Genomic DNA, 20724 nt, shown 5'->3' with positions numbered 1-20724 from the left:
TGGGGGCTTTAATTTTCTGGCACTCTGGCTTGTGGCACAGGTGGGCAGAATGGAGTCCTGCGCCAGAGGGAGCCCTGAGGCAATAAAATGAGATGCTGATGAGTGAAAGTCAAGGTAGCAAGTGTAGAATTGTAAGGGACAAGGCAGTATGGATGGGGTACCAACAGCAAATGCTCTAGGTTGCTTATTTGAAAAGAGAGAAAAGCCATAGATATTCTAAATATAAATTTATTTTGCTGCTTTGTTTCCAGATCTGGAATAGTGGCTTATATTTAGGCAATCACTCAATATTTCTTGAATTTATTAATGTCTCACAACTGTCCACTTCAACTGAATGAACAAGTGAATAAACAAAGTCAAAAGTCCATGTGGCTGAGTGTCAGGATCATACACTGACTCCTGTTAGAAACCACTCTATTGCCCTTTGTCATTTGGAGCCCATACTTCAGAGCTAAGCCTGTACTGAGGCAGACTTTATCATCCTGTAAATGCTGATTGACAATCACCTTCATGGGGGCAATCCATCATACTTAAGAGTAGAGACTCAGTATTACCTTTTTGAAAAGAAAAACTAAAAAGTTTATGGAGAACTACACTTATAAAATGTTTGCTTCCATTTTCTTGCTAATTATCTAAGCCCCGTTACTGTCAAGTATGGGACATAGGTAAAGGATGGCCCTACTGAGTGGTTTTCTGTGGAAACCTTGAGCCAGGAGTGGAAAGATCACTTTCTGTGGTCACTCAAGTCCAGTCACCTTAAATTAGAAAGGAGAAATACAGGAAGTCAGGGGGCAAAAGTAAACATCATTCCATTTAGGGGCAAAATCAGAAGAAGAATAAGCAGTCCAAAGGACAGTCACTGATATAAGTGGCTAGAGTGTAGATAGAAGCCAAAAAGAGATGAAAAAATTAGGTGAACTAAATAAAAATGAGCACTGAGATGGGTCAGTAAAAGTCAGGCCCCCAGAAGCCCTGACATTAAAGCTATGTCTTGTGTTGTAGCTTGAGCCTTGATGTATGCATGGCCCATGGGCAGTTTTCATGTAAGCCAGGCCAGAGGCTGCCAGTGTTCTCTTTGGGGAAACAGATCTAAATCTGACTACTAGGGGATGTGGGAGGGAGAAGCATGTCCCATTTCCTTCTAACCTTCCCCAGGAGGCTGACATAGAGCTACTCTAATTGCTAGATATACAAATAAAACTGGAGGGAAAGCTTCTTTGAATATAGATGAAGCTTTCTGGTAGTTCATTATTGATATTTTATTTATAAGAAAAATATTTTCTTTTGTCTCTTTCTTTTAGTCTATGAAACAATGTTTGCTAAGAGAGAAGATTGGCAAGGATTAGAAAGAAGTGAGCTTCTCAAGTTCTTCAATGACTGTGGTCATTTCCCAACCCAGCAGCAAATTGACGAGGTTTGGGACCTGGTCCATAGAGGCGAGTGGTTTTCCCATTTCTTGTTTTCTTTTCCCTTTCTTTGCTGTTCCCTGTCCCTCTTTCTTTGTTCCCTTGTTCTTTCCTTTCTTCTTTAATTTAAATATAACTTAAATTGTTCCATTTTTGTTCCATTTTCTTTTTCCATTAAGCTTATCCTTGAATCCATTTCCTAAAATTTTAAAATCTTATTTTAATGTATATGAAAGAAGAGATTTAAAGGACAGGTCAAAAGAAGTTAATACAATACTGCTTTTTTTTTTTTTTTTTAAAGAGGGGTGGAGGAGATGGTTTTAAGTTTTGTTTTTTTTTTTTAAGGATTTTATTTATTTATTTGACAGACAGAGATCACAAGTAGGCAGAGAAAGCAGGCAGAGAGAGAGGAAGAGAAGCAGGCTCCCTGCTGAGCAGAGAGCCCGTCTCAGGGCTCGATCCCAGGACCCGAAGGCAGAGGTTTAACCCACTGAGCCACCTAGGCGCCCCTGGTTTTAAGTTTTTAAGATTCTAATATATTTTTTGATATAAAAATGTTACATCTAACTCAGTTTATTTTAAGCTACTATATTTTAAAAAGCTTTCTCCTGGATAGTTAGATTGGGTACTGAAGAATGTAATTGTTTAAATGTTTAAACATTATAAACTATTTCAATAAAATAGAATCTTACAGTTAGAAAATCATTTCTTTTCTGAACAGTAAGTAGGTGAAAGGATAGTATTGTTTGAGAATATTTAATAATTTAAATAGAACAATACCCTTCCCTTCTCTAAAGACTAGTCACCAAGATGGGGGAAGTCTCATCAAATTACCTTAATTACTTAAGGTTCTTCTCAATGTTTCTGTGACCATACTAATGCTATAGCTTGCTATTAGGTCTAAAGATGATGGATGATATATCTACAATTTAATTGAGAAAAGAAGATAAAACACTTCAGGACCCCTTCTAAATACAACAAAAGGGAGGAACCTCGGTAATTTAAGCATCTGCCTTCTGCTCAGGTCATGTTCCCAGGGTCCTGGGATCAAGATCAAGCCCCACGTGGGGCTCCCTGCTTGGTGGGAACCCTACTTCTCCTTCTCACTCTGTCCTTTTCCTCCCCCCCTGCTTATGCTCTTTCAAATAAGTAAATAAATACAAGAAAAGGGCTCACATGCCAGTAGAAAGATATGATTAAGGTCAGAGTGATAAGGCTGAAGTTTCCTTATAGGTTGAAGTTCTCTTTCTTAGTTCTTAGTTTGAATTTATCTAATCTATTACCTGTGGACTTTGCTTTGCCACTGCTGTATCCTTAGTACCTACAACAGTTTTCTAGACTCTCAATAACTATTTGTTCATAGACTGAAAGAAGCACCAAAATCATTTTGAGCTTTACTAAACATGTCTATATTGGTTAAGTCATTTTTTTCCTGATGACAAAAACCTTGAATGTTTATTATAGAAAATTTGGAAGCCTAGAAATATACAAAACTTCTAAGAAGCCGCAATTGTAAACATTTGATGTCTATCTTTCCAGTTTTTTCTGTACATGACATTATTTTTAATGAAAATTGAGATTTTCTACGTGTTTGAAAATCTGCTTGTTTTTTGCTTATTCATTCTTACAAGATTCTGAGCCATATCATACCACAACATTATTATTATTTTTTTAAAGATTTTATCCATCCATTTGACAGACAGAGATCACAAGTAGTCAGAGAGGCAGGCAGAGAGAGAGAGGGGGAAGCAGGCTCCCTGCTGAGCAGAGAGCCCGATGCGGGGCTCGATCCAAGGACCCTGGGATCATGACCTGAGCCGAAGGCAGAGGCTTAACCCACTGAGCCACCCAGGCGCCCCATCATACCACAACATTATTAAGAACTGAATAATAATCTGTCATACAGAGATTCTATGAGTTACTGTTGTACCTTTAAATTGCTTTCATTTTTCTTTATAATAATAATAATAATAATGAAAAAGTTAAACAACAAAATAACATTAATTAAACATTTCAGAAACTTTTACTGATTAGTGTTAATAATTTAAAATCTAACTTTTTACAAATTAATAGTTTCATAGAGATATTTCCCTCTACTGATTATTTTGGAGTACATCATAAAGACATATTGAGAGCGTAGGTCTGGAATTAGCTTTGCTGGGTTTAATTCCTGGCTTCACCACCCTAGCTATATGTCTTTAGATAATTTATTTATCTCTGCTGTGCCTTATTTTTCTCAACCATAAAAGGAAGATAATACTATCTAAGTCATTGGACTGTTGTGAAGTTTAAATGAAATAATATATTTAAAATATGTGTCCCAATATAAGTGCTCAGTAAAGATTGCTATTATTGTTCTTAAGTATTCTTAAGTATATTTAGTTATCTTTATAATTTTTTATTTTGAAAATGTTTAAATGTTGAACTATTTTGAATACTAGTTCATTTTATAGAGCTTATTTATTGAATGTTCTCTGTTGGTTTCCACCCTCTCTTTTGATTATCTTAAGGACCTGTGTGTGTTAGAGGTGGTGAGATGCTAACTTATGGTCATTTTACCGATGAGAGAACTGAGACTTAGAACAAGACTTTTCTAAGCTCACTAGTAGAGTTGGAACTTTATTCCTGGTTTCTTCAACTCAGGCTAAGTGTTGTTCCCATCTTACTATGTAGAGATACTTTAAAAGTCTGTGTTATGAAAACATAATTAGACAGATGATTAAAATGCTCTTGACAGCAAGTACTGCTTTTTATTGATCTTTCACAGGCTAGCCTAATGCCTTGCGATGAAGTAGGCTTTCTGCAAATGACCGAGTTTATTAAATTTCTTGTTAAAACTAGAATTTCCAGAAGAAAACTTAGTTTAAAAACATATTGTTTTTATTATAATGCCTAAAATTGGGAAGCTTTCTTTCATGTAAAGGAGCCACTCTAACATAATTTTAAATATATGTCCAATTATGTTGCTCTATCCAGTTAAAATTCTTTTGGTGCATAAGAAGCTTTCATTTGAAATGGAAATATCCTAACTAATGGAAGAAAAACAGAAAATTTATGGGAAATGAAGCTCAATTAATGGTTTTCTACTTGCTTCTGGTATATATTCCATTTTTAAAAGAATCTGGTTTTATGCATTTTAGATTGTCAGTCATCTTCATTCATACTGACTTCTTTGATTATGGATAATAGCTCCAGATGTGCAACCTACGCATTTTTTAACCAGTAGACTATTTCACCTAACGCATATGTAGTTAATTCAATTGATTAACTTCTTCAGTGTATGACACCAAGTAGGTCAAATTCCTAAAGCTGTCTGTATTTGTTCAGGTATTTTTAGCTCCCCCCCATTCTTTATTCTCATCACTATGGTAACAAAAATTTTGTGACTGAGGACAAGATTTTTGTCTGAAATTCTTCCTTTGGGGAAATGAAGCAACTTTAGGCTACATGTATGTGCTGATCTTAAAAGCTGAAGACTATGCAAACATGCTATTGTTTGATACTCATTTAAGTCTCAACCAATGAAACAAATAACTAAAGAATGGCATATCTGAAAGTAAAGAAAATAATACATTGTGGTTCTATACCATCTATTCTTGTATCTGCCTAATGTTTTAGAAATTCAAACTTTGAAAGTTTTCCAGTATTTTCCCAGTAGTTAAATAGAACTTATAGTTTATTTTCTGCAGTTGAAATGAACAGAAAACAACATTGAAGAAGTCTCTTTTCACTATGGAGCACTAGAGAAAAATCTTAAACTCAGAAACATAGAAGTTACTTATATGTTATTTAACCTTACATATTTTATACATCTGAAGAAACTGTGTTTAGGCTCCCTGACTAGTTAGTGGCAAACTGTAATTAAATCCTGTGCCTCCTGCTCCTTGGGACACAGCTTTGTCCACCATAAACAGACAACACTGCATTTTTTTCCCTGTTTTCAAAGAAAAGGATTTATTAAATGGGAAACATAATGATTTTCCCTTAAAATTTTTTTCATATGAACAGACATTCTATCAATAAAATTTTAATTATGTAGGAAAGTGATTAAGGAGGATTTATAGAGATAGAAAATTCTAGGGTAAAGAAATATGAGACACCAGGAAATTCTGGTGGTAAAAAAATGCAGAAGTTAAAAAAAATGCATAAGTATTGGAGGTAACACGCTACAACAGCCTTATCTTAAATAGCTTCTAAAAAATTTAGCACATATTTATTATAAAACATTTTGAAAATATACATTAAAAACAAGATATGAAATGAAAAATACTGGCAATTTTATGTTCCAGAATGCCAAGAAGCTAGTGACTAAGGGTCAGCTAGACTAGGTAGTCAGGTCTTATATAGATCTCTTAGTGCCATCGTTAACATTTGGGGAGAATATCTGACAGTCTTTTTTTTTTTTTTTAAATACAAATTTCATCACACTATATATTTATGTTGCTGGTACAAATCTCAGTCCAGGAATTCACTATTTTTCCTTAACAAGTTAATTTTTATTTCTATCCTTTAGAAAATTGAATTTCAGTCACTCTTGCTTTTCATTCTTTTTTTTTTTTTCTGAGACTGTGGCTAAGTAAAGATAGAGGGCATTTATCTAGTGAATAGCAAACACATGGAGTGTCTACCTGCTCTGCAGTATCACCTTTTGACATAGGCCCTTCTTGGTGTATTCGATTGCTGGGGCTGGCATAACAAAATACCACAGACATGGGTTTGGATCATAGATCACTTTGTGTTTATCCTACTTGGGGGTCATTGAACTCCTTTGATCTGTAGACTAAGGTTTTTTGTAAAATTTGTTAATTTTTCAGCCTTTTTTTTTTCTCTATACATTTTCCTCTCCTTTCCTCCTAGGACTCTTATTACACTTATATGAATACACTTAATGTGTCCCAGAGGTCTGAATTGAAAAAAATTGAAAAAAAATTTTTTCAATTTTTGTTCTTCAAAGTGGACAATATCTACTGATCTATCTTTAAGTTTACTTTTTCCTTTCAACTTTCTCAAATCTGTTGTTAACCCATTTTGTAAATTTCTCATTTTGTTTTATTTTTCTTTTCCTCTTTTTAAAGATTTTATTTATTTGGCAGAGAGAGGCACAGTGAGAGAGGGAACACAAGTGGGAGAAGTGGGAGAGGGAGATGCAGGTTTCCCACCCAGAGTGGAGCCAGATGTAGGGTCCTATCCCAGGACCCTGGGATCATGACCTGAACCGAAGGCAGGCACTTAACTGACTGAGCCACCCAGGCTCCCCATTTTGTTATGTTTTTCAACTCTAGAATCCATGGAGTTACTTTTTTAGATTCTATTTCTCTTGATAATGCCCCATTTTTGACTGTCATATTTTCATTTAATTCTTTAAATATAATTTATTTCAATTATTTGAGTATATTTATGACATCTTTGAGGTCTTTGCTAAATCTTATATCTAAGTCCACTCAGAGTGAGTTTTTGTTGACTGCTTTTTTCCCTGAATGTGGGTTACACTTTACTACTTATCTGAATATTTCTGCTGTTATTTTTGTTGAATACTAGACATTTTGAGTATCATGTTTCACAGCACATATAAAATGCTCAAAATGTATTTGATGAATATTTTTGCAACAACAAGTTTATCAAAAAAGATTCTAGATTGCCACAACCAAGGAAGGCATCCATTCAGTATGCTCTAATGCATTTCTTTTCATTTTATGACTTATTCCTAAAATCATCAATCAGGAAAGAGAATGTGTTTTTACCTTCCACACAGTTGAAAGCATCAGAGAATATCTACATTGGAGTTCAAAGATCTCAGAATCCATATAATAATTGGAGGGACGTGCACACATATAACTAGATAAATACAGTGCTGTAAATATTTATAGAGCAATAGTATGGAACCCTAAGCTGATACAAATATTATGTTCTAAGTTTGGAAATCAGAGGAGGTTATAGAGAATGTTGAAGATGAGTCAATAATTGTAGGATGAGTTAACTGGATCATAAAGGAAAGACATAACTATGGATTCTGGCTTCCCCACTCCAAGGGTTTATTTACTTAGTAACTTGTCTGGACTTAATATGTGGAATTTGATCTGTCTTCCCCTGCCAGGTGTTTGGCTATTCATTTCTCTGCTCAGTTATTGTTTTAATTTTTTAAAAGTAGCTTTTCAAAAGGTTCTCTCTGATTCTGTATAATTTAGTTATCATCCTATGATTGGATAGAATGTTTATTCAAATGCCTTGAGACCTTAATATTTCCACCCTTTGCCTATAGGTCTGTGTGTGGGTTGGGAACACAGTCAGGGTTCAGATGTGCTCATATTTTATATCTGCCTCACATTTTACCTTCCACTGGTACTTTTGGGTCTTTCCTGTTCATTACTATTGTTTTTCAGTTAGCTTGAGATGTGTGTAATAGTTATCAAGCCATTCTAATGCTTTCTCATTTCTAAATCTGCCTATTAAATTTATGACTTGCCTGTGACTGCACCAACTGAGATTGAATTCAGGCTAGCAGAGCTGCAGCTTCTCTCCATTTATTTCTTACCAAGTGTCTTACATCTACTGTCAATGGCAATGGATGTGGAGTTTTTCTAACCTCTTCATACGAATTTAGCTTCCTGGCTGGTTGGTGTCTGGTTATGGGGGGAAGGTAATAGTCTTCATATGAGACATATTGATACTGGTTTAGGTCTTCATGCTCTTGCCATGATCTAGTTCAGTAAAGCCTATAACCTACTGGCCTACCTTTGTTCACTGGAGAAGGACAGAATGCTCAAAAAAATATGGAGCCAGGTAAATGAGTAGAATTCTTAGCACAAAATCAGATTATCTGAAATGACACAGTAAGAATGATTCAGGTGTGTGGTCTGTGTTAGGAAAGCTTGGCACCTATCCTAATGGCTATATAATGAGAATGTTTCTTCTACTATCACCCCCACTCACTAGTGAAAATAGTCCCTGAATTGATTTGCCATGAAGATCTTTAACAGGATCCAGAACATTGGATCACTTTAGAAGTGTTTGATGTTTGTCCTACCTGCTCTGATGGCTCTACTGCAAAGCTCCTATGAATCTATAGACTCTTCCCATGCGTGACAAAGATATAAAGGTTTTGTAAGTGGTTTCCATAGCCCTTGCATAACAGGAAGCCAATTCCCCCCACCCGACCCCGGTATTTTAGTAGATATTCTCTGATGCTTTCAGCTGTATGGAAGGTAAAAACACATTCTCTTTCCTGATTGATGATTTTAGGAATAAGTCACAAAATGAAAAGAAATGCATTAGAGCATACTGAATGGATGCCTTCCTTGGTTGTGGCAATCTAGAATCTTTTTTGATAAACTTGTTGTTGCAAAAATATTCAACAAATACATTTTGAGCACTTTATATGTGCTGTGAAATACATTGTAGTTCAACGATCTCAAAATCCATATAATAATTGGAGAGACATGCACGCATATAACTAGATAAATACAGTGCTGTAAATATTTATAGAGCAATAGTATGGAACCCTAAGCTGATACAAATACTATGTTTTAAGTTTGGAAATCAGAGAAGGTTATAGAGATTGTTGAAGATGAGTCAATAATTGTAGGATGAGTTAACTGGATCATAAAAGAAAGAGGTTTCATACATAAAAGAGAGATTGTGTACAAAACAAACTAGAATTTTTAGGTCAGTTGGTTAACAGTGAATAGGACAAATCTGTGTCTGCTGGTGGGTAACGGGAGAAGGGACGATATTGCTAAAACATCTAACTAAAAGATGCCAGATCATTCATTGAGATTTAGTTGACAGTGGTGGCTTTTCATTGCAGAATTCTTGTTTTGAATCCTTTAATCTCCTATTATCTGCCTATTGGAAATGGATGTTTTCAAATACATAATGCAAATTAGATTTTGCATATAAATCAGTTTTGTGTCAGTAGGAGCTATTTAAACATTTTCCCCTGGAGCTTGAATACCCCTGTATAAACTAGATACTGGACCCTGGGGGCAAAGAGCAACCCTGAAAGATCTGTTCATCATCACCTTGCTTCAGCTACTTAACCCAAGCAGCTCTCCTACAATTTTTCCTGCTTTCTCCCCTAACACTTTTTAAAGATGGTTCCTGACATTTTGTCTCATCTTTCATTATTTAACTCTGTTAATGCCTTCTTTCCCCCAGCTATGGCTGTGCAAAGCCTGGGAAAGCCTATGCTAATGATAGGCCCTGGGAATGATCAGGGCTAGTTGAAAGACTGTCCCCTTTTTCCTGTCTTCCTGCAGTCATGTGAGTTGTTATTCCAATTAGTAAATTACTCTTATTAACCATTCTGGGATTTTTTCTTAAAACCTTTTACTCTCTTATTGTTTGGGTTGAAATATTTGTACCACTGTTATATAAGCTACATAGAGAATCTGATTAAATTTTGTAATATTACTTAACGCTAGCTATTCTTCTAAAGCCTGTCTGTTTTTGTTAAGTAGAAAATAACCATCTTCAAGAAACAGTGGGAACAGCAGGAGTTTGAGAGTAGTGTAACTTCAATAAAGGTATAATTACTTTCATAAGTCTATTAGAAGGCAAGGTTTTAGGCTCCTTTTGTTAGATCACTGTTTATTAGGATTATATACCCGATACTCTTAACATGCAAAGATCCACTAGCAAGTCTTTGTTTTATATGATTGAATTACATAATATCAGGAACATGAACTCCCTATTGAGAACAAGTTTGCTGGCAAATTTCTGATAAATGAAACATTAACATAAAATATTTCAGAAATTCTTATGAAATGAAAAATTTTTATGATATAGTATAATTATTTCAATGTCATAATCAAAGCATTAAAGAGCTTTGTTTTTTTCTGGCATTCCACTTGATTCAGAGTCCCACTAATTCCCCTACTAAAGTGAAACTCCCAAAGGAATTAAAGTAGTTTTCAGCCCTTAACAGTTAAGGGAGTTTTGCAGCTCTTACCCAGTCCACTTTTTAAGTCACCTTCAGGAATGCACATTTTCTAGAATTTCTGATTCAAGATTTAAAAAAAAAAATTAGTGTTGAATCACCATTGTACACCTGAAACTAACATTACACTGTATGTTAACTGGAATTTAAATGAGAACTTAAAAAAAATTATGCTCTGCTCAATAAGGCACCATGATGTTCCCAGGATGTGAATGAAGTCTCCCTCATGCTCTATATAAATTATCAATGGAACTGAAATAAATGTAGGTTAATTATTCAGATCTGTAAAACCACATTTTTTGGCGGGTGGGGAGGGACTGCCAATTTGGCATCATGGAAGCCAATTGCTAATGTAAAGGTTAGTTTCTCTAAAGTCTGAGCTAGAGTCATGATAAGCTCATTAGTTTCATTTTAGTATTTTAGTTTCCACAACTGAAAATTCTGTGACTGTTTCCACATTGAAATCCATAGGTTATACTGTTTTGAAGATGCATTTTTTTTTTTTCCTGAGTCATGTGGGCCTTTTATACAAGAAGATGTTTATAGAGTGTGCTTCTTTTAGGGCATAGTTTTTCAGGCATTTAACCATAAATACATCATGTTTCTACTATAAAGATGTTGGGTTTCTAGTCTTTGGAAATGTTCCTTCCAATGCTTCTTTACCTACCAATGATTTTATATATTATTTTGGCATGATGAGCAATCAAACATCCTTTCAGCTGATGATCCTTAGTGGTTTAGATATAGTGGACTTGATTTTTATTTGCGTCCTTGTATACATTTGCCATCTTTTGAGGTAAAAACAAGTATACATAAGTACATTTGCAGAGTGTATGTGTTCTAGTTAGTAACTCCCATCAGCACTAATTGCTCCAAAAAAGCAGGTATCAGAAATTTCTCATTCACTTTATTCTTTATGGAGTTTAATTCAGAGTACTAATCAGAGAAGACAAAATTGACTTTACACCTACAATTTATGGTGCGTATTTTCTAGGATTGAGATTTTCCCTTAACATTAAATAATTACTTAAACTAATGGCTCTTAACCAAGGTCTCATAACATATTCAGGCATTTAAATAAGTTGTAAAGTGAGTTCCAAATAATTTGATTCTAACAAAGTTAATGTACCTGAATTTTTAAAATGAGAAAGAAATTTGAGTGGATTAAAAATAATCCCTGTCATACTACTCTAACTCCCTGGAATTCTAAAGACTTTGTTGAGTGAGAAAGGATGGAGCTGTGGCTGGGCTGTTGGGAGCTTCACTCGAGGACAGCCCTTGTGTGTGCCCTGCAGGTGAACCACCCCCTGGGTGGTTGTAGCCAGAAATGGAACCAGAACCCCTGTCTTGTATTAATGGCCCATATGAGCTGGCTAATTTCTAGTAGGTCAGTGTTAATCTACTTACTCTGCCCTTGAGAAACAATTCTGATTATTGTAGTATAAATAGTAGTGCTGCTTTTCAGGGATGAGATGACTGCTCATGTAACTATTGCAAATCTCTCACTCGTGCCATATTTTTGTTTTCTGTAACTGCCTAGAACCAATCAGTGTTAGAAATGCTCCTAATACATGTTCTCCATGATGTTCTTCGTTGAAGTGAAAGAGAAAGAGGCCAATGACCAACTACCATATTCCAAACTTGTTATTCTGCAGATCATAACGGGCTCCCTAACCTGTACCATTTGCAGGACTGAGGCATTTATAGTAACTTGGGGACTTTTGTTATGTTAACATCCATATGTTGTCTGCATTATGGAGGTGCTTACACATAGCTGCTCATATTTCCTTTAATCTTCATTTCTAATGGTCATATTCCTATAGTGACTTACTTTCTTGGCTATAACTGGATTTTGGCATTCCCAGTAACTGTAAGCCCCCAACATCTGTTTTTCAAGCCTCTGACCACCTCTGACATCTTTCTGGCTCTTCTCCCCCTTTAATAAATCTGCAGCTCATGGGGACATTCAATCCATTAACATTACTATATTTACAGTGTTCATAACCTTCTATTCTCCTCCATTTCTTTGGTATTTATTTTTGACATATTTAAAGTATTTATATTTAAACATATATTTGTTAACTGTGTATTTCCTCTATCTGCCTATTGATTTTCAATATGACAGAGATCTTATCTTTCTTGTTCACTGCTATGACCCAGTTCATAGTGTAGATCCTTGTAGTTAAACAGAAAGAAGGGGAGAGATGTCATCAGCCAAATAAGAATGAAGGAATTCATGCCAGTACTAAAGGAAGAGATATGAAAGGAAAATCTTTCCTGCTTTCCTCTAAAGTTAATAGAGTAGGAAAAAATGAAAAAACGTATCATCTGCCTATAAAGTCCTAGAGATGATACAAAGTAAGACTATTTGGTCACCTTATCTTATCTCATGTCTTGGGACCAAGCAGGAATGTTACCCTTCAGAAAAAGTCTGCTCCTCTCAGAAGGCAAGAGTGTGGAGATCGTACAGGCTTGCCCTGGTAATAATTTCTTATTCATGATGATTCTGTTTGGTTTGGGGGATATGATTTAAAGAATGGGACATCTCTTGTAGATCTATTGCAAATGTGTCACTTTGTAGAAATGTACGATGGTCTGATGTCATACTAGCATCAGCTTACTTTACCAGGCTCCAAAAGGACATCTTGTCGCTATTGTATTTATTTAGTTTGTATGTTGTTTTTATAGTTTGTAAGGTGAAATCATTTAATGTATCCCAAGGCCATATTTATTGAGACATACTCAAATTGGTTTTTGCTATGATCTGGTGAACTTAGGACACACTTGCGTAGTCAGCCAAGTATGAGTCACCCCACAGAAGGGAAAGTTAGGAGGGGATTAAATCTGATTAGGATTCAAATACACGAGGTGATAAGGGAGCTGGCTCTGCTGCCAGGCAAAGCTACTCTCTTCTGTGGCCAACAATGAGCCTTCAGTGACCAGTTATGTTAATCAGACACCTGCTATAAACAATATGTTCATAGGAAAGTTAATAAACAATACCAGGCCAGTGTCTGTTACGAGTCAGCAGAAATGGACTGTTTAATCAGAGCAAATGTTTAAATATTAAAAGGGAGCATTATTCTTATTGTTAAAATAAAAATAAGAATGATAACTACTATGCAGTCTCCTTTGTGAAGCCTAGTTTTGTTGGTGCTGCATGTAATGAATTTTAAAACCTGGTAGCTACCAGCTTATGTCCAAGAAATTATTATTTGTAGCCATTTCTGAAGACAAATGTATTGAAATTAAAAATACAGATTTATTTCCCCAATGTATCTCATGTCCTAATCAGCTTAGGCTGCATAAGTATATATCATAGACTGGGTGGCTTAAACAACAGACATTTATTTTATCATGATCTTAGAGGCTGGGAAGCCCAAGATCAAAGTGCTAACAGATTCAGTTCTTCATGAGGACCCTCTTTCTGGCTTTAAGATGGCTGTCTTCTCACTGTATCCTCACATGGCAATAAGAGTGATCTCTGGTGCCTCTTTCTCTTTTTATAAGGGCACTAATTCTGTCATGGAAGCTCTACCCTCATGACCTCATCTAAACCTAATTACCTCCCAAAGGCCCCACGTTCTAATACTAGAACACTGGGGGCTAGGGCTTCAACATAAAAATTGGGGGGCATACATTCAGTCTCTAATAATAGAAGAATATATATTATATATAAAGCAACACATCTACATGTTCATAAATTTTAGTCACTTTGCCTTCTCTTTCTGTTCTGGAGAAAGGGCTCAACTATTAAACCTACTTTGGTTTCTGTGGCCAACTCATGCTCAGTATAGGGCTTCCTACTTAATGGGAGTGATAATCATGATCTATTTACAGTAAGCTTAGGGAATCTGGTGATTCCCTTCTCAGTTTGGCATTTCTATTATAATTTACTTCTTGTTGAGATCATAATTCATAGTTCATATAGGAAAGAACTTTGGTATGGAAGTAGAGTTCTTGCTTTGCTGCTCTTTAAATGTCCTGCAACCTAACTTATGTATAATTACTTTTTCTGAGAAGTTCTTAAAAAAAATTGGTTATTTGTAAATTCTAGTAAATGATTTCCCTAAAATGGATTTATCAGTCATCAGTAAACAAAATGTATCGAAATAAGAAAAAAGCGGGGGCACCTGAATGGCTCAGTTCATTAAGTGTGTACCTTCGGCTCAGGTCATGATCCTCAGGGTCCTGGGATCAGAGTCCCACATCAGGCCCTCTGCTCACTGGGGAGTCTGCTTTTCCCTCTGACACCCCTTGTGCTCTCTCCCTCTCTTTCTCAAATAAATAAATAAAATCTTTAGAAAGAGAAATAACAAAAAAGTAAACAAAAATATGCCTGAATGTTTATTTTCTTGTTCTGAATTTTAATTCTTTGTATTCACAGTTTATATATTTAAGACATTACCATAAAAATATATTTTCATAGAATTTCCAAGTTCTAATGTTTATAAATATGTAAAATGTCAAAAACAATATCAAACTGTTAAAAGTCATTAGAACATTTTGTCATCAGAATATTATTTAATTATTTATGAATTAAACATGGATTCATCTCTCATTATAGAGAAATAGCTTTCATTTTGTGTGGATTCTGTTTTCATCGGTGTAATAGAAACAAGCGGCAGAGTATTTGAGGAGGAGCCACTTTTTCACATTGGTATAGCTCTTTGAATTTCTTCAGAATGAAGAAATTTTTTTTGATATAATATATTCTTGTGGAATTTAAGTTTCTTCTGTGCTCGTCTTGCTTATACATAGATATGAAGGTATATGTTTATGACTACTATTCATTTTACAGACTAGAATCATATTATATGCATTTCTCTCAGTCTTTTTTCACTAGCAATACATCATGAGAACCCTCTATCTCTTTTTTAAAAAATTAATTAATTAATTTTTTTTAAAATATTTGTTTATTTATTTGACGGAGAGAGAGAGAGCACAAGCAGGCAGAGAGGCAGGCAGAGATAGACGGGGAGAAGCAGGCTCCCTGCTGAGCAGAGAGCCCGATGCGGGGCTCGATCCCAGGACCCTGAGATCATGACCTGAGCCAAAGGCAGAGGCTTAACCCACTGAGCCACCCAGGCGCCCCGTAATTAATTAATTTTTAATTGACATATAATGTATTATTTGTTTCAGGGGTACAGGTCTGTGATTCATCAGTCTTACACAATTCACAGCCGTCTCCATGGCACATACCCTCCCTAATGTCCATCACCCAACTACACCATTCCTCTTACTCCCCTCCTCTCCAGCAGTCCTCAGTTTGTTTCCCAAGATTCAGAGTCTCTTATGGTTTGTCTTCCTCTCTGGTTTCATCTTGCCTCATTTTTACCTCCCTTCCCCTATGATCCTCTGTCTTGTTTCTCAAATTCCTCATATCAGTCAGATCATATGATAATGGTCTTTCTCTGATTGACTTATTTCACCTAACATAATACCCTCTAGTTCATCCATGTCATTGCAAATGGCAAGATTTCTTTTTTTGATGGCTGCATAATGTTCCATTGTATATATATACCACATCTGTATCCGTTCATCTGTTGATGGACATCTAGGCTCTTTCCATAGTTTGACTCTTATGGACATTGTTGCTATAGATATTGGGGTGCATGTGCCCCTTCACATCACTACATTTGTATCTTTAGTGTAAACACCCTGTAGTGCAATTGCTGGGTCATATGGTAGCTCTATTTTCAACTTTTTGATGAACTGCCTTACAGTTTTCCAGAATGGCTGCACCAACTTGCATTCCCACCAACAGTGCAGGAGGGTTCCCCTCTCTCTCCATCCTCACCAACACCTGTTGTTTCTTGGCTGGTTAATATTAGCCATTCTGACAGGTGTGAGCTGGTATCTCACTGTGATTTTGATTTGTATTTTCTTGATGCCACGTGATGTGGAGCACTTTTTCATGTGTCTGTTGGCCATCCGGATGTCTTCTTTGGAGAAATGCCTGTTCATGTCTTTTGCCCATTTCTTGATTGGATTATTTGTTCTATGGGTGTTGAATTTGATAAGTTCTTTATAGATTTTGGATACTAGCCCTTTATCTGATACGTCATTTGCAAATATCTTCTCCCATTCTGCCAGTTGCCTTTTGGTTTTGTTGACTGTTTCCTTTGCTGTGCAAAAGCTTTTGATCTTGAGAAGTCCCAATAGTTCATTTTTGCCTTTGCTTCCTTGCCTTTGGTGATGTTCCTAGGAAGAAGTTGCTGCAGTTGAGGTCTAAGAGGTTGCTGCCTGTGTTCTCCTCAAGGATTTTGATGGATTCCTGTCTCACATTGAGGTCTTTCATCCATTTTGAGTCTATTTTTGTGTGTGGTGTAAGGAAATGGTCCAGTTCTATTCTTCTGCATGTGGTTGTCCAATTTTCCCAACACCATTTGTTGAAGAGACTGTCTTTTTTCCATTGGACATTCTTTCCTGCTTTGTCGAAGATTAGTTGACCGTAGAGTTGAAGGTCCATTTCTGGGCTCCATATTCTGTTTCACATATCTGTGTATCTGTTTTTGTGCCAATATCATACTGTCTTGATGATTACAACTTTGTAATAGAGCTTGAAGTATGGAATTGTGATGTCTCCAGCTTTGGTTCTTTTTTTCAACATTCCTCTGGCTACTCTGGGTCTTTACTGGTTCCATATAAATTTTAGGATTATTTGTTCTATTACTTTGAAAAAATTTGATGGTATTTTGATAAGGATTGTATTAAATGTGTAGATTGCTTTAGGTAGCATAGACATTTTCACAATACTTATTCTTCCAATTCATGAGCATGGAACGTTTTTCCATTACTTTGTGTCTTCCTCAATTTCTTTCGTGAGTATCCTCTATCTCTTTTTAATGTCTTTATTGTATTTTATGATATGGATGCACACCAGTTTATGCAGTCATCCCCCTGTTGAGAATTTACTTTGTTATAGCTTAGAACCATTACAAACATCTTTCTGTGTTGGTGTTTTTGATTCCCAAAAGTGAACTTGTTGGATCAAAGAATATAAATATTTTAAATTTTGGTTGATTTTACAGAATGCATTTCAAGAAAGTCTGTAACAATTTAGATTTATACCAGCAAAGTTTGAGTATATCCTTTTTATCCCAATTCCTGGTGGCAAGTGTACTTGTCAATTTGGTGAGGGGGAAATGATTTAAACTTAGTTTAATTTACATTTTTCTATCTATGATATTTAATTGCTCTTCATATTTGGGTACTCTTCTCTGATATACATACTTGTGGTTTTTAATCCATTTTGATTGTTTCTCTTTGTCTGATTTTAATGTGCTTTTTACTCTATTGTATATATAAAGTTTTCACTTACCATATATTTTGCAATCATTTTCCAGTCAATTAATTCTGAGCTTTGTTTAAGTTACATTTTTGCAATACAAAAACTTTATATTTCTATCTCTACACCCAACATGGGGGCTCAAACTCATGACCCTGAGATCAAAAGTCACATGTTGTACTAACTAAGCTAGCCAGGTGCCCCTCTAATCAATATGTATTTTTATACCTTTGGTTTACCTTTCTTGGTTAATAAAGTATTTTAAACTCAAAGCCACACATAAAACCTACTAAAATTTTCTTCTAAAATTTTCATATTTTACATACATTTAATTATCTGGAATTAACAATCTAGATATGATTTGAGTATGGGTCAAACTTTCTTCCAGATGGGTATCCACTTGTATCAACATCATTTTAAGTTAATTATTTGTTGACTACTAAATGAAAATGCTTTTCCATATATTAAGTCCCTATATATACTTAGATCTAATGAAAGACCTTTTAGGCTATTGTATTGATTTATGTTCCTATCGTATTAAAGTTTTTGTTAGGAATGACTGCTTGATTCAATCTATTTCTGATTCAACATCTATTGATTACATTTTTTCTGTTTTAATATTTTAATTCAACATATTTTATTGATAGAGCATATGATATTGTAGTTACTTTTCTAGAATAATCATACTTTTTAATAGTGGGATCGTGCTGGCTCTATTTGATAATATTTTATTTAAACTATTTCAGCTATTTTAATTAAAAAATAACTAAACTCTAGATATTTTAGAATAGCTTCATCAAATTTTGAGGTTAATATCTTGTTGGCTTTATTAAATAGAGATTTTTTTCTATTATGTTCTATGGTTCAAGAAAGTTTAATTAAAATATTTCAAATATTTGTTCTTTAAAGGTTAGGTAAAGCTTTGATATGGAATACTTGGTCCAGGTGCCTCTTTAACAGAACATTAATCACAGTTTTAATCTACTTTAATTGCTTTATTCAAAATTTCCTTTTCTTGGGTACTAATAGTGGTGATTTATATTAGTTTTAGGAAAATATTGATTTCTTTAGATTTACAAGGGTATTGCAGTCAAATTGTTTTTAAAGTTATCCTATAATTTCTTTTAATATTTTTACTAGAAATGTTTATGTCTCTTTTCTCTCAAATGGTTGCCTCATATTTTTGTTGCCCCTTTTCTTTGAAAACTTGCAAGGGTTTCTGTATTGTTAGTCATTGCAAACCACCAAAGTTTGGATTTATACTTTTACTTGTTTATTTTTTTCATTATCAACTTTTACTTTTAATAATTTTCTTTTACTTATTTATAATTCTAAAACATTTGAAGATCAGTATTAAATTCCTTTATTTGTAGTTATTTTCTCTATTTTTTTTAAAATTAAATTTATTATTTTTTTGATAAACATATAATGTATTTTTTTTTAAAGATTTTATTTATTTATTTGACAGAGAGATCACAAGCAGGCAGAGAGGCAGGCAGAGAGAGAGGAGGAAGCAGGCTCCCTGCTGAGCAGAGAGCCCAACGCGGGGCTCGATCCCAGGACTCTGAGATCATGACCTGAGCCGAAGGCAGCGGCTTAACCCACTGAGCCACCCAGGCGCCCCAACATATAATGTATTTTTATCCCCAGGGTTACAGGTCTATGAATCACCAGGTTTACACATTTCACAGCACTCATCATAGCACATACCCTCCCCGATGTCCATATCCCCGCCACCCTCTCCCGTCCCCCCTCCCCCCAGCAACCTTCAGTCTGTTTTTTGAGATTGAGTCTTTGATGGTTTGTTTCCCTCCCAATCCCACCTTCTTTCATTTTTTTCTTTTTCTACCCCCCAACCCCCCACATTGCATCTCCACTTCTTCATATCAGGGAGATCATATGATAGTTGTCTTTCTCCGATTGACTTATTTCGCTAGGCATAATACCCTCTAGTTCCATCCACGTCGTGGCAAATGGCAAGATTTCATTTCTTTTGATGGCTACATAGTATTCCATCATGTATATATATACCACATCTTTTTTATCCATTCATCTGTTGATGGACATCTAGGTTCTTTCCATATTTTGGCTATCATGGACATTGCTGCTATAAACATTCGGGTGCACGTGCCACTTCGGAACACCACATTTGTATCTTTAGGATATATACCCAGTAGTGCAATCGCTGGGTCATAGGGTAGCTCTATTTTCAGTTTTTTGAGGAACCTCCACATGATTTTCCAGAGTGGTTGCACCAGCTTGCATTCCCACCAACAGTGTAGGAGGGTTCCCCTCTCTCCGCATCCTCGCCAGCATCTGTCATTTCCTGACTTGTTAATTTTAGCCATTCTGACTGGTGTGAGGTGGTATCTCATTGTGGTTTTGATTTGTATTTCCCTGATGCCGAGTGATGTGGAGCATTTTTTCATGTGTCTGTTGGCCATCTGGATGTCTTCTTTGCAGAAATGTCTGTTCATGTCCTCTGCCCATTTCTTGACTGGATTATTAGTTCTTTGAGTGTTGAGTTTGATAAGCTCTTTATAGATTTTGGATACTAGCCCTTTATCTGATATATAGTTTGCAAATATCTTCTCCCATTCTGTCAGTTGTTTTTGGTTTTGTTAACTGTTTCCTTTGCTGTGCAAAAGCTTTTGATCTTGATAAAATCCCAATAGTTCATTTTTGCCCTTGCTTCTGTTCTCTTTGGCGATGTTCCTAGGAAGTAGTTGCTGCGGTTGAGGTCAAAGAGGTTGTTGCCTGTGTTCTCCTCAAGGATTTTGATGGATTCCTTTCGCACATTGAGGTCCTTCATCCATTTTGAGTCTATTTTCGTGTGTGGTGTAAGGAAATAGTCCAATTTCATTTTTCTGCATGTGGCTGTCCAATTTTCCCAGCATCATTTGTTGAAGAGGCTCTCTTTTTTCCATTGGACATTCCTTTCTGCTTTGTCAAAAATTAGTTGACCATAGAGTTGAAGGTCTATTTCTGGGCTCTCTATTCTGTTCCATTGATCTATGTGTCTGTTTTTGTGCCAGTACCATGCTGTCTTGATGATGACAGCTTTGTAATAGAGCTTGAAGTCCGGAATTGTG

General features: G+C 35.5%; 1 protein-coding gene across 4 annotated transcripts in view; it reads left to right on the top strand.

Moving 5' to 3' along the window:
- The window catches only part of IQCM (IQ motif containing M), a 486594-nt gene that overhangs the window by 292974 nt on the left and 172896 nt on the right, over positions 1–20724 (top strand). For all 4 annotated transcript variants that reach the window (XM_047717609.1, XM_047717608.1, XM_047717606.1 and 1 more), the window contains one exon: positions 1302–1436. In XM_047717609.1, coding sequence (XP_047573565.1) covers positions 1302–1436 — 135 coding nt within the window. The remainder of the gene's footprint in view (positions 1–1301; positions 1437–20724) is intronic.

The sequence above is a fragment of the Lutra lutra genome, chromosome 2 (genome assembly GCF_902655055.1).
Source record: "Lutra lutra chromosome 2, mLutLut1.2, whole genome shotgun sequence".
Classification (NCBI taxonomy): domain Eukaryota; kingdom Metazoa; phylum Chordata; class Mammalia; order Carnivora; family Mustelidae; genus Lutra; species Lutra lutra.
This window is presented reverse-complemented; position numbering and strand designations above follow the sequence as displayed.